The 14,788-nt window shown below is 33.0% G+C and overlaps 1 protein-coding gene across 11 annotated transcripts in view; it reads left to right on the top strand.

Moving 5' to 3' along the window:
- Positions 1 to 14,788, top strand: part of KIF20B (kinesin family member 20B) — a 74,634-nt gene that overhangs the window by 43,753 nt on the left and 16,093 nt on the right. For all 11 annotated transcript variants that reach the window (XM_070487340.1, XM_044754485.2, XM_044754464.2 and 8 more), the window contains 5 exons: positions 2,910 to 3,029; positions 5,236 to 5,293; positions 11,955 to 12,080; positions 12,751 to 12,878; positions 14,556 to 14,711. In XM_070487340.1, coding sequence (XP_070343441.1) covers positions 2,910 to 3,029; positions 5,236 to 5,293; positions 11,955 to 12,080; positions 12,751 to 12,878; positions 14,556 to 14,711 — 588 coding nt within the window. The remainder of the gene's footprint in view (positions 1 to 2,909; positions 3,030 to 5,235; positions 5,294 to 11,954; positions 12,081 to 12,750; positions 12,879 to 14,555; positions 14,712 to 14,788) is intronic.

Below are 14,788 nucleotides of genomic sequence, written 5' to 3'. Positions count from 1 at the left end.
TTAAGAGTATTGCAGTTTTTTTTTATCTGGCATTTTTTTGTTTTCAGTAGTGGATTAGTTTCTTCTAAACTAATCGAAGTTCTGGGACAATTTTTCATTTAACATAAGAAAACTTCCACAATAATATAGTATTAATGTGAATTAAAAATGAATGAAAAAATAAGAAGGAGTATGAACTTTTTGACTAAATCATTGTCCTGACTATTAGGCCTGTGGCAGTGAAGAAGAGGGAGGGGAGAGGAGCTCTTGCGTCTAGTACCCTCTTCACTTCTGTGAACAGAGGTTCCTTTTTTCCCCTGCCAGCTTCTTAAGCACTCTGATGCCTGGAAGCTTTCGCCTAAGTTCTGTTACTTCATTTATAGTGATTTGTAGAGATGTGTAAATTGTGTTTCCCATAGCTTTATCAGTGGTTAAGTTCCCATATTTATTGTCAGTATATTTAGCAGGATTCTGATTTAAGTACAGTGATAAGTTCTAAGTTTTTATGATATTATGGGAAAATGCTTATGTGATAATGTTAAGTAATAGAAGCTAGACCCAATTTTATATACATAGATTAAAACTATGGAAAATTTGCATAACAATATAGACTGCAAAGAAATATATCAAATATAATTATATATTTTGATTATCTTACGTAATGGTATTATAGGTAATTTTTAAAAAATTTTACTTGTCACATTTCTTAATTTCTTATATTGAATATGTATTCATTCATAATAAGGGAAATGTAATAAAGTTTTTAATCAATGGAAGAAAAATACAAACAATACCACCATAGATAAAATGCAAAATATATGTTCTTTCTGATAATTACACACAGAAAGTTCCCAGGCCACATGACAGATGTTTCGAAGGCAGATGAGCTTAGAAATCTAAGACAGTAGAGGTGACCTAGACTGTGATTAGGCAATAGGAAAGTCTTAGTCGGATCAGCAAGTTAAAAGCAGTATAGCATAATTTGGAAAAGCCCTTGTTTGACACTCTGAAGACCTGGATTGTTTGCTTTCTAGGCAGGTAACTTCCTGATTTATTTAACATCATGATTGTCAGTAAGCTTTAGCAAGCATGGCATAATTGACTTGTGTTCACATGGAACCAGTTACTCGGTTATTAAAAAATAGCTTCTTTTTCCAATTAAAAACTTACGGTAATACATTATTAGGAAATTTTTTTAAGAAATGAAGATAAAAGTGAAAGCCTTTCTCAGTCTCATTTCTCTGTCTTCTTAATTATGAACCACTCTTGACAGTCCATCTGTGTTCCTCTAGATCTTTTTATATACGTTTAACATGATATGTGTATACAGATAGTTACTGCATGTACTTGTGTATTTTTATTTTTTATAGATGAACTTAACTATATATGAATATTGCTTTTAAATTTATTCTATTTTTAAGATTTTTTTCATACCACTCTTTATAGAGTATCTCTTTAAAAAATGATTTATTATATAGATGACTATTTCACATTACTCTGATGATGGGTATTAATTCTGTTTCTCAAAATAAACAATGTGTAGTGTTAATGCTAACAATAATAATAATAGTAACAGCTTAGTCTAGGTCGGTTTTTCTGAGTTTACGTATATCATCTCGTTTAATTCTCAGACTGATATTAGTGGTAGGCAGCATTTTTAACTTCCATTTTATGGATAAGGAAATACACATTGAGAAAGAGAACTTGTCCAAGTTCACTTAGCTAGTAAATGGTAGAGTGAAGATGGAAACTGAGACAGTCCTTATGTGCATCTCAGTGCAACACATAGTCTCCACTTATTATTGGCTGACAGTTTATGTCTGTAAGATCAATGAGGATGGTATTTATTACTGGAAGTCCCATATTTTTAAAAAAATAAGCAGGTGAAAATAAATATTATATATGTATTTATTGTAGTAAATTTGAAACATACAGAAAGCCTAACAAACAATGTAAAATACTCTTCTGAAACCAAACCATTTAGAGCTACTATTGTTACGGCATCTCCATACTTTTTATGAGAGGGGACTTTTTTCAATGAATTTCCTTCAGTTTTTGAGATCTCTAGGATTGTTATGATGGAAATTGGCTTAAAGATATACATAGGTTACCTTAATTTCTTTTTTTTTTTTTTTTTGGTGAAGATTTGCAAAGTAGTTCATAGTGCTTTTGATTTCTTTTTAACAAGTTCGTAGAATTAGGTTACCAGTAACACCAAAAATCAATTGACCTTCACTTGTATGGGTACCTTTTGATCTTGTAATTGTTCCATTTTCATCTTCTATATGCCATTATTAGCTTTTAAAGTATTTCTTGTATTCCTGGATCACATTACTCAATAAACCTTGGAAATTCGAGCCAGTATTTTCCCCCTAGAGTATTTTCTGTGATAATGATTTTGCTGTTACACCCAAGGTGCTATGTTGATTTTTTTTTGAGGTCACTTACAGAGTTTGAGATTCTTAAAATACTGTAAGAACAAAATAATCTCATCAGGTGCATTCTCCTTTAGAGTATTAAGAAATTTTCTAATAATTTGAAGCCATATCATGTAGTCTCTTAGAACTTGTAATTTTTCTAATGGGTTTTAAAGAATGTGAATCTTTGAACCAATGACCATGAATTTTAAACAACAAAAAGCAATTGATATTTTTAAAAATGTTTAATTTGTGGGGCTGGCCCCGTGGCCGAGTGGTTAAGTTCGCGCGCTCCGCTGCAGGCGGCCCAGTGTTTCGACGGTTCGAATCCTGGGCGCGGACATGGCACTGCTCGTCAGACCACGCTGAGGCAGCGTCCCACATGCCACAACTAGAGGAACCCACAACGAAGAATACACAACAATGTACCGGGGGCTTTGGGGAGAAAAAGGAAAAAATAAAACCTTAAAAAAAAAAAAATGTTTAATTTGTTTTATAAACATTACTTTGTAGGTGTCTATAATGCGTGATGAGGAGAAATTACTGAGGATTAAAATTAATGAGCTGGAGAAAAAGAAAAACCAGTGCTCTCAGGAAATAGAAATGAAACAGCGAACCATTCAGCAACTAAAGGTAATAGTTTTGTTTTTAAAGATGGTTTACATAGAGTCTGTTGCTATATTTTAATGTTTAATTAAATGTATCAGCTTTTTATAACAAATTCTCTTTTGACCTTTTTTGGAATATAAAAATAAATTGCTTAAAATTAAATAAGGCCATAGTGATTTGCTTCTAGACAGGAAAAAATGGTAACTTTATAGTAGAGAAACCTGGCAGACATCACCTTAACTGAGTGTTCAAGAATAGCATCACTGGTAGCAAGTCATGTTGATACCATGTACTTCCTGATTTGATGTGATGAGAGGGGCACATCTCTTCTGTGATATTCTTCCCCCAAATCTGTTACTTCAGTCTAATTGTGAGAAACATCAGACCACTCAAACTGAGGATGTTCTACAGAGTACCTGACCAATAAAAAGTGTCAAGGTCCTTAAAGAAAAGGATTACCAAGGAACTCTGTCACAGATTGGAGGAGACTAAGGACCATGATGACTAAATGCAGGGTTGTGTCCTGTATGGGATCCTAGAACAGAAAAAGGACATTGGTGGAGAAACTGATGAAATCCAAGTAAACATACCAGTGCTAATTTCTTTTTTCCATACAAAGATGATTGTTTCCATGTTCTAAATTATAGAGTTCTGAGACTCAGCTGCTCTTTTTTCTGTGTCCAATATTAGTGTCTTGATTTTTAAATAAATGTACCATAGTAATATTAGATGTTAACATTAGGGGAAGCTAAGAGGAGGTTACACAGGAAATCTTTGCTGGTATTTGCAACTCTTTTATAAATCTAAAATCATTTCAAAATAAAAAGTGAAAAGAAAATGAGCTCAGGTCTTGTAAAAAATTATTTTTTAAAGGGACACTTAGGGGCTGGCCCCATGACCTAGTGTTTAAGTTTGGTGCACTCCACTTCTGTGGCTTGGGATTGGTTCCCAGTTGCAGACCTATACCACTCATCAGTGGCCATGCTGTGGCGGGGACCCACCTATAAAACAGAAGCAGATTGGCACAGATGTTAGCTCGAGGTGAATCTTCCTCAAGCAAAAAGAGGAAGATTGGCAACAGATGTTAGCTCAGAGTGAATCTTCCTCAGCAAATAAAGAAATAAATAAAAGGACACTTAAAAAGCAAAATCCATTTATAAATGGTTATATTTTGCTTCACATCAGTTAAATGGATAAGGCAGCAATAAAAAATGGATTTGTTCTATCTTTTGCATGTTTGCTTTTAAATGAAGCAAACTAGTGAATACTCAGATGTAAATATATGATTTTAATTTTTAACTGAATATAATCCTAATAAAGCAATCTATACTTTCATAATAGGATTCAGAGATTTCCCAGTTCTGTAATGATTCATTCTGAGACTTACAAAGTGAGGAGATAGTGCTGAGGATAGACAAGACAAAGAGTGAGGTTGGGGGCTGGCATGGTGGTGCAGGGGTTAAGTGCACATGTTCCGCTTCGGTGGCCCGGGGTTCACCAGTTCGGATCCCAGGTGTGGACATGGCACTGCTTGGCAAGCCATGCTGTGGTAGACGTCCCACATATAAAGTAGAGGAAGATGGGCGCGGATGTTAGCTCAGGGCCAGTATTCCTCAGCAAAAAGAGGAGGATTGGCAGCAGATGTTAGCTCAGGGCTAATCTTCCTCAAAAAAAAAAAAAAAGAGTGAGGTTGGAGTACCTGACAGGTTAAAACTAGACTTGGAGGATTTCCAGTGCTCATAATTTAGTTTTGCCTCTTAAGGCTCTGTTATTTTTTTCAAACCTCCTAGCTATTTTCTACATAGAGGGGAGGGAGGGCCCTTTTTTTTTCTGAGTTTACTGATAAGGGAACTTTTTTTTATTTTTGTGGTTTGTCTTGTTCCTCCTTTGTTAAATAGTACATAGTAAATCTTCATTTTCCTGTTTCTGCTTTTTGTGGTGCAGGAACATGGTAAACTTAAAATGTTAAGTAAAATGACTGGGCAGTAATTTTTACATAGATTAAAGGTATAACATTTTCTTTTCTTTTCTTTTCTTTTTCTTTTAATTACCACTGTTAGCCTGCCCTTTTCTCCAAGGTGAAAGAAACTTGAAAGCTGAGACTAGTAGTCAGCCTTGTAGGCGAAAGATTTCAAACCTAATATTGAACCCTGTTTTCAAGTCCCACTATGAAGTATTGCTGTGTGTTTCAGTTACATTTGCATTTAATTCATATCCTTTCATTTTGCAGGAGCAGTTAAGTAATCAGGTGGAAGAAGCTATACAACAGTATGAGAGAGTGTGCAAAGGTCAGGAACAAACCTCTACTTCCAGTACTAAAATGGCTGCAGAGTAGGTCGTTGTGGTACTGGTTGGTTCAGCATTGTCCGTTGAAAATTCTAAAGTAAAATAAGGGCAACATAAGATGTAACTTTATCAAAAGAGAAAGGTGTTCATTCTAATGAGTAACTCATCAATGTAAAGTGTTTCTTCTTGGAAAAATAAAACATTAAGAAATGTTCAGTCAAAGCAACCATTGATTTCTATATAATGGCCAGTATATTGTGAAAAATAAAGTCAGTCAAAGTTATGTAGGTCACAAAGAATTGGAATAGATTTATAGACAAAATCACATAAAGAATATACTTCAAGTAAAATATCTTTAAAATTAATATATTTTACAAAGTTTTTTAAAACCATTTAATACTTCAGATTCAACGTATGTGCTGAATTATGCTGTTTTTACTCAAATTGTCTTGACTTTTTATTTTAAATATTATAAAATTACCTTTGTGGAAGATATACATATATATTTCTGTTCATAAAATTATGAGGATTCCTCTGCTCCTCCTCACTCACCCCTTAATGTCTTAGTTATGTGAATAGTAGAGCTGGGATGGAGCCGAGGTCTATTTTACTCTAAAGTTTCAGAGTCTCTTCAGTAATTCATGCTGTTTGTACTTGGCCACCTGAAGAGAAGGGGTAAGACAACTAGATTGTTACTTATTTAAATGACTTGGGCATTTGTGGAATTAACTTGTGTCACTAACTTGGGTGTGAAAATCTCTCTCTGCTCACAGTCCTTTTTTCTCTTGCCTTTCTTAGACCTCTGTCCCTGAACATCTCCTATTTCCATAACTTTTTTAGGAATTCTTTTTACTTTGGCTCCTTTGTCATTGTTGACACATGTGAACAGATCTTAGCTATTTTGAAAAAGCAGGTCGTTGGACTAGGATATAGTTTTCATCGTATTTTAATTTTTCCTTTCTTTTCCAAATATTGAGAAGTGTGGCATAGGCTCATTTTGACTACTTAATCTGACTTTGTCTTCTCCATGCTCTTGAAACTTCCCCGAAGGTCACTTATAACCTACATATTTTTAAATCGATTGGCTTTTTGCAATCCCTACTTTCCTGTATTTTTTATATCATTTTGACATTATTGTCCACTATTCATCTTTTCCTCATTTTCATCTTTTACATAGTATTTATTGTGTATGAGTGTATTTTTTCTAAATATAAAGGTAATATGTAGCTTCCCCCTGTTTGAAACTCTCTTGCCTCAGCTTTTGTGATCTATTCTTTACCAGTTACTGCCTTTCTCTGAGACTGAGCCTCAGCCACTTTGGCAACTTTACTGATTAAGGTGTCATCTTTTTTCTCTTTGTTTTCTCCCCTGAGAGTTCATTCACTCCTGTGATTTCAGTTGTGCATGAGACATTCCCCAACAAACAAAAAAGTGTTTTTTCAATTCTTAAGGCTTTCCCTGATTTCTACAGTTCTATTTAAATACTGAATACCATTCATTTAGTTATCGTCGTTCGTTCTTTTTTTAAAGAATTTGAGGTATAATACATATATACCATAAAATTTACCTGTTCAAAGTGTACAATTTAGCGGGTTTTAGTATATTCACAAGATTGTATAATCACTACCACTATCTAATTCCAGAACTTTTTTATCACCCCCAGAGGAAACCCTGTACCCATTAGTAATCACTCCCTAGTCCCTGTCAACCACTAATCTACTTTCTTTCTCTATGGATTTGCCTGTTGTAGACATTTCATGTTAATGAATTCATATACAATATGTGGGCTTTTTGTCTAACTTCTTTCACTTAGCACAATGTTTTTAAGTTTCAGCTATATTGTAGCATGATCAGTACTTCATTCCTTTTAATGGCTGAATAATACTCCATTGTATGACCATACCATATTTTATTTAAGCATCAGTTGATGGACATTTGTATTGTTTCCACTTTTTTTGGCTTTTATGAATATTTATTTACAAGTTTTTGGGTGAACATATGTTTGCAGTTCTCTTGGGGATATATATATATATCTAGGAGTGGAATTTACTGGGTCATGTAATAACTCTATGTTTAACTTTTTGAGGAACTGTCAAATTTTTCCACGGTGGCTCTGCCATTTTACATTCTTACCAGCAATGAATGAGGGCTCCAATTTCTCCACATCATTGCCAACACTTGTTATTTTTCATTTTAAAAATTAGAGCTGTCTATATTAGTTTCCTAGGGCTGCTGTAGCAAAGTACCACAAACTGGGTGACTTAAACAACAGGAATTTATTCTCTCACAGTCCTGAAAGCTAGAAATCTGAAATAAAGGTATTGATAGTGCTACACTCCTTCTGAAGGTTCTAGGGAAGACTCTTTCCTTGTTTCTTCTAGGTTCTGGTGTTGATGGCAACCTTTTGTATTCCTGGCCTTGTGGCAGCATATTTCCTGTCTGCCTCTGTTTTAACCTGGCCATCTTCCCTCTGGGTGTGTCTGTATTGGTATGTTCTCCCTATGTGTCTGTCCGAATTTCCCTCTTCTTATAAGGACATGAGTCATATTGGATTTAGGGCTCACCCTAATTCAGTATGACCTCATTGTTAACTTGATTACATCTGCAAAGACCCTGTTTTCAAATAAGGTCGTATTCATAGTGGGTGAACATGAATTTTGGGGGAACACTATTTAACCTAACATCCTGGTGGGTATAAAGTAGTATGTCATTGTGGTTTTGATTTGCATTTCCCTATTGACTAATAATAATGAGCATCTTGTCTTGTACTATTGGCCACTTGTGTATCTTCTTTGGAGAAATATCTGTTCACCCCTTTGTCCATTTTTCAATTGGGTTATTTGTCTTTTTATTATGGAGTCGTTAGAGTTTCTTACATATTCTGGATACTAGACCCTTATCAGATAAATAATTTGCAAATATTTTCTCCCATTTTGTGGGTTGTTTTTCACTTCTTCCATAGTGTCCTTTGATGCGTAAAAGTTTTTAATTTTGATTCAGTCTAGTTTACCTATTTTGTTTTAATTGCTTGTGCTTTAGGTGTCATTTCTAAGAAGCTGCTATCTAGTCTAAAGTCATCTAAGTTTTCTTCTAAGAGTTTTATAGTTTTAGCTCTTACATTTAGGTCTTTGATCCATTTTGAGTTAATCCATTTGAGAATAATTTTGTATATTGTGTGAGGTAGGTGTCTAAATTTTTTGCGTATGGAGATCCAGTTGTCCCATCACCATTTGTTGAAAAGACTATTCTTTCCCCATGCGTTGTCTTTGCACCTTTGTTGAAAATCAGTTGACCATAAATGTAAGGGTTTATTTCTGGACCCTCAATTCTGTTTCATTGAGCTATTTGTCTATCCTTATGCCAGTACCACACTGTATTGTTACTGTATCTTTCTAGTAAATTTTGAAATTGGAAAATGTTAATTGTTTCACTTTTAGTCTTCTTTTGCAAGATTGTTTTGGCTATTTTGGTTCCTTTCATTTTTACATGAGTTTTAGGATCAGCTTGTCAATTTCTCAGAAAGTCAGCTGGAGTTTTAATGGGGTTTAAATTTAAGGATCTACTTGGGAAAATTGCCAAACTAACAATATTAATCATGAACTCACGATATCTTTTTATTTAGTTAGGCCTTCTATAATTCTTTTCAGTGATGTTTTTAGTGCATAAGTTTTGCACATCTTTTGTTAACTTATTTCTAAGTATTCTTTGTAATGCTATTGAAAATGTAGTTATTTCCTTAATACCATTTTTGGATTGTTTATTGCTAGTATAGAAATACAATTGTTTTAATTATATTGATCTTGTAACCTTGCTGAACCTGTTTATGAACTCTAATAAGGCTTTCTTCCTCCCTCCCTCCCTTCCTTCCTCCCTCCATCTCCCCCCCCCCTTCCTACTTTCCTTCCTTAGGATTTTGTGTATACAAGATCATGCCATCTGCAGACAGAGATAGTTTCACTTCTTTCCAATCTGTTTGTCTTTTATTTCTTACTCTTGCCTAATTGTGCTGGCTAAAACTTCCTGAACAATGTTGACTAGAAGTAGTGAGAGTGGACATCCTTGTCTTGTTCCTGATCTATCACAATTTATTTAATATGGCCTCTTTTTGTTATTATTGGAGAAAAAAATTTTATTCTCTTGAAGGAAAACCTTAAGTAATGTGGCAGAATTAATTAGGATAGAGGAGATAAAACTGACTCTAATATGCCCAGAAGAGAATGCTATTGCAAGGAACAGAGTTCTTCATTTGACCAAACATGTGGCTTGATGGTAAATGAAACAATTTCAAAGTCCAATAGAGGGAATATTATATACTAATTTAAGGTACAATTTCAGTTCATATTTTTCCAAAATTCAAATTAAAAAATAAACATTTGCAACGGAGTCAGAAAGGCAATATAAAGAACACCTGAAATACCCCTTAATAGATTCACTGTTTTTTAATATTTTGCCATATTTGCGTCTCTCTCTCTCTTTCTCTGTCTCTTTCTCTAATAAATATCTATACATTAAACTGAGCAACTTGAAAGATATTTGCAGGCATTAATGATAGTTTGCACTTAAATAGTTTATCATGAAATTTCTAAGGAAAAGACATCTCACATAAGCACAATATCATCTTATCTAAGAAAGTTAACACATTCTATAATCTACTCTCTGGTAGTATGACCTCTTTTAATGAAAAAAAATATTTTTGGTTGTTTCAGACATAATTTTTTGTTACTATAGACATTACCATGAATATTTTTGTACAAAAGTCTTTGTGCACATATGTAAATATATTTGTAGAGTAAGTTCCTAGTAATGTAATTGTTGGCCCAAATGATGTATATTTAAAATTTTGATAAATATTGCTAAATTGCTCCCTAAAGTGGTTATACTAGTTTATATTCACAGTAATAGCATATAGAGTGCCTATTTCCCCACAATTTGCTAAGTGTTAACAAACTTTAAACTTACTGCCCGTGTGATGAGTAAAACATGGTATCACATGGTTTCAAGCTTTTGTACTTGTTTTATATATGTCTGATATACTGATATTCTGAAATAAATTTAAACAGTCACTAAATGAATATTTCTAATCCAGGGTTTTTACATGACATTTATATGTCATTTCTGCCCCTAGCTTGTGTGATGTCCCTTCTTTCTACTTCCTGCGTGTTTTCGAATGGTATGCTTAAGCCTTTCCTCCTTGAAGCCTTCCTAGGACACTATGGCTCTCGGTGATCCTCTCCGCTGAATGTTAAGCACTTGATTGCTGTGTCATTTGACAGTCACTTAATTTAGCTATGATAACTCATAGCTATCTTTAGATAGCCATAATGAGATACCTATCTTATAGCTGTCTTTATGTTGCTTTTTTTTTCTGTTTTATTTGTTGCATATTTCTGGATTCTTTTATTTGTTGCATATTCTGCATTCTTTAAAATGCAAATTATTTGAGGCAGTGACTGATAAAATAATTCTCTTTTTTCATTTACTCGTCCTGCCTTTCAAATAATAGATGCATAGCCATTAGTGAAAGTATCATCGGTGTCTTGGGACTTTTCTAATTGATAAGTATATATTTAAACTCTTTATTTCTTGTCCTCTAGAAATAGAGCAAAATAGAGTGTAAGAGGAAGGAGATTCTTTGAAAAAAATTATGATTAAATTAATTGTATAATCTGAATATGTTTGCAAATCATGCGTTTTGAAAGAAAGAATTTAGATGATAATACTAAGACTCCTTTAATCCTAGTTGGAATTCTGTTTTGTTAGCACTTCTGGAAGCTTACATCAGTGAACAGAAATACTGAAAATTACTCATGTAATTTTTTCTTATTGTTTTGTTTTTTTAAAGCTTGCTTTATGTGCTCTTTGAGGAAGCCTTTTTTGAGATTTGTGTCATTTTTAATGTCATTTTTAGTGACCTGAGGTTGAGCTGTGCATTTGTAAGTTTACCACCTTTGACATCAGTAATAGTTTTGGTAAGAGGTGTCTGAAATGAGCCTTGCTACTATATGGCCCTCACCAGAGGCAACAAAGTAATCTTTCCTCTTTATCTTTGAAAGCAGACAGGATTTAAGTAGAATTGTTTATAAGTCATTATTATAGTAATTTTTCAAAGACCAGAAACAATTCTGGTAAGGCTAGTAGCAGTCATTCCTGAAGAACTGGTTTTAAAAACACCAGAAGTAAATATTTGGCTTTGAAAATTTTTCTCGAAAAAATAATTACTCGAGATTTAAAAAAAATAAGTCAGATTGGGATTGAGCCTTTCTTTGTTTTCAGGAGGTAAAAGTCTTTAGTTTTGGTTTGAGAATATTAACACTAAAAATAAATGTTTTGCCAAATAACTTTTTTAATAAATCCTAAGATTTGTGTTTATTAGTATTAATAGTTTCTTTATGTGAAAAATTATTGATTTTATCTGAAAAGATTCCTTTTCCATGTATTTATCCATCTATCCCTTCTTAAAGTCATCCCTCTGTTCATCAGATATTTGATGCTTCAAATGTGCCAGTACTATTCTAGGCATTGAGGATACAGTAGTGAACAGGACAAAGTTTCGGTCTATATTACAGTTAATAAAAGTATTTTAATTTTAGAAGAACTGAAGAAAAACTGGATATCTGGTTGTAGATATTACTAATTTCTAAAATGTTCTCCCCAAATTTTTAGATCTAAATGTTAAAGAGAAAATAATTGAAGACATGAGAATGACACTGGAAGAACAAGAACAAACTCAGGTAGAACAAGATCAAGTGCTCGAGGCTAAATTAGAGGAAGCTGAAAGACTAGCCACAGGTGAAACAAGATTGCATAAATATCTCAAGACATAGTGTTCAATTTTCTTTATTTTTCTAGATATCTTTCCTATTGAAAGTAGTTTAGTATTTGTAATAATTCATAATGAAAAAGTATTTGGTGTGTTTTTGGAATGTCCTGTCGCTTGCCATTTTCCAATGTGATGAAAATTGTTTTATCTAAGTAAAATGCTATGTAGTAAAGAAGGAATACAGTTCCTAATAACTGTATGATAATTTGCAATGTTCCCCAGATATTGAGTAAACTTTCAACTGAGTTTCACCTCTGTTCAGCTTAGTATCATCTTACATGTTTATCTCAATAAATACTCTGATTCCATCCTTCAGAATACCATCACAGGTTTGTTTTATTTTTTGAGGGAGGAAACTACTTGATGTTTCCTATATAATTAGATTGACATGCATTTACACTGTATTCTCTGAACACTATTCAGTGGGTTCCTAGGAGGACCTTGTAGTTTCTTTTCTCTAAGAATTTGGTAACAACTCTCAAAATTGCAGCTCTTGGAATAGTCTCAGTTCTGTCTTGGTCAAGATTCTTCTTCTGGGCTCTGCTGATTCATGTCTGTATCCCATGCCATATATATCTCTAAATATACAGTATAACTTTTGCGTGTGCTTTAAAAAATAATTTTATGTTTTCAAATCAGAATTGGAAAAATGGAAGGAAAAATGCAAAGATCTGGAAACCAAAAGTAATCAAAGGTCAAGTAAAGAACTTGAGGATAACACAGATGTACTTAGTAAACAGCTCAGTAAGCTTCAAGATGAGTTTCAGGTATGATTTTATGTGTGTATATGCATGTATGTGTCTACTCTTTGTATTTATCATGAGAGGAGAATTCAGTAAATATTTTATAATTAATTTAGATGTGAGTGGAATAGTACCTGGGAAATGTTAATATGTTTGTATAATTTTTCAGTACATTGTATATTTCAGTATATTGTACATTTCAGTACATTCAGTACATTGTACGTTTCAGTACAATCAACTGACATAGGGAGGAAATTCCCAAGATACAAAGTACTAAGTACCAATGAAAATATAGTGCTTGGGTCTTCAGTTTTATGTGTTATATATTAATTCTTAAATCACCACTTCTTATGTCTTTATATGTATTTTTCTACTCCTTAAATTTCTTACATCAAATACTGCTGTCCAGAAGGTGACTATTAGAAAATTATTTTGATTATTGTAAATAATCTTTTCAATTTTTAGTAAGTTGGAAAAGAATAGAGTTGTGTATCTGGATACTGGAATATTTGTGAAACCACCCTATATAGAAGATATTCTGTTTTTTTCCATATTCTGTATTTTTCCATATTCAGCTGTAACATACTGTGTGTAGAATACAACATATGGGGGAAGTATTTTTTTAAGGTAATTTGCTAAATACTGCTTAAAATTTTGTACATTTTATTAAAAGTTGTATTTGTGACTGTAGTTTTTGACGAAAACATAATGATTTTGAAAAGTTGGCTGCATCTAAATGTTTTTCTTAAATTCAGGCTGTATATAATCAGATACTGAAGAATACAAAAAAATTAGTTACTTTCTTTTGTAACTGTTAATTATACATTCTAGAATTTACCCTTTTCATTATGAAAACCCAGAAGCAGCTAGAACAAAGTAAATACTCCACTAATTATGAATAAAATACATTAACTATATTGGGAATGTTCCTATGAAGGTATGAATCAAGTTCATACTGGTATGTTTTACTTTGTTCTAAAATGATATAATCACATATTTTAGATTATAAACTTCGTAATCCCGGGATGAACTGCCATAGTTCATCCAGCACAGTGGTTTTACAAGTTTTGGGAACAGTGGGATATATATATATATTTTAAGGTGGTATTATTGTTTTTGTTTTAAATGAAGTTTTACTTGGATTTTGAATGCGTAAATTAGTTGCCTTTGAACCCAAAGGCTCTATGGAATCCACTTTGAAAATTACTATCAGCTATATTCTCTGTTCAGCTGTTCCCAATGTTCCTTAAACTAATAAATATTTGACCTGTTGCACAAGATATTCTTTATTTGGCATCCTGTATACCCAAGAATATTTTATTTTTGGAACCATACAATTAGAAATGACCACCACAAACAAAGTCTTTTTTTTCTGGCTTTTAGGAAGACTTGGGTCTCTGTAACTCAGAAATTTAAATTGTTATTTCTTCTTGAGCTCACCGATGAAGGAAAGTCCTTGAGTGGACCTCATAGCAAAACGGAGTTTATAAAGGAAGTACTGTTTAGGAAAGCAAATCAACAATGTTCTTTTTATAATCTGAAGTAAACTCTGATCTTGTCATTATTTAAGGAAAACCACTTATTTTTAGGTTTTAAAAACGATGAAAAGTGGTGGGTTGTATAAAAATGTTATAAAAACAGACTGACTACTTCTTAAGAAAGTGTACTATATAAATGTACTTGTACTATTTATATATATAGGAATCTGAACAGAAATATAAAGCTGATAGAAAGAAATGGTTAGAAGAAAAAATAATGCTCATTACTCAGGCAAAAGAAGCTGAGAATCTACGAAACAAAGAAATGAAAAAATATGCTGAAGACAGAGAACGTTGTTTAAAGCAACAAAATGAAGTGGTTGGTAACGATTATACTTTATCTTCACTGTATTTCACCTGCTTTCTTTGGTTTGTTAGATTTATCCTTGGGGTCCT

Source organism: Equus asinus, chromosome 2 (genome assembly GCF_041296235.1).
Source record: "Equus asinus isolate D_3611 breed Donkey chromosome 2, EquAss-T2T_v2, whole genome shotgun sequence".
Lineage (NCBI taxonomy): Eukaryota > Metazoa > Chordata > Mammalia > Perissodactyla > Equidae > Equus > Equus asinus.
This window is presented reverse-complemented; position numbering and strand designations above follow the sequence as displayed.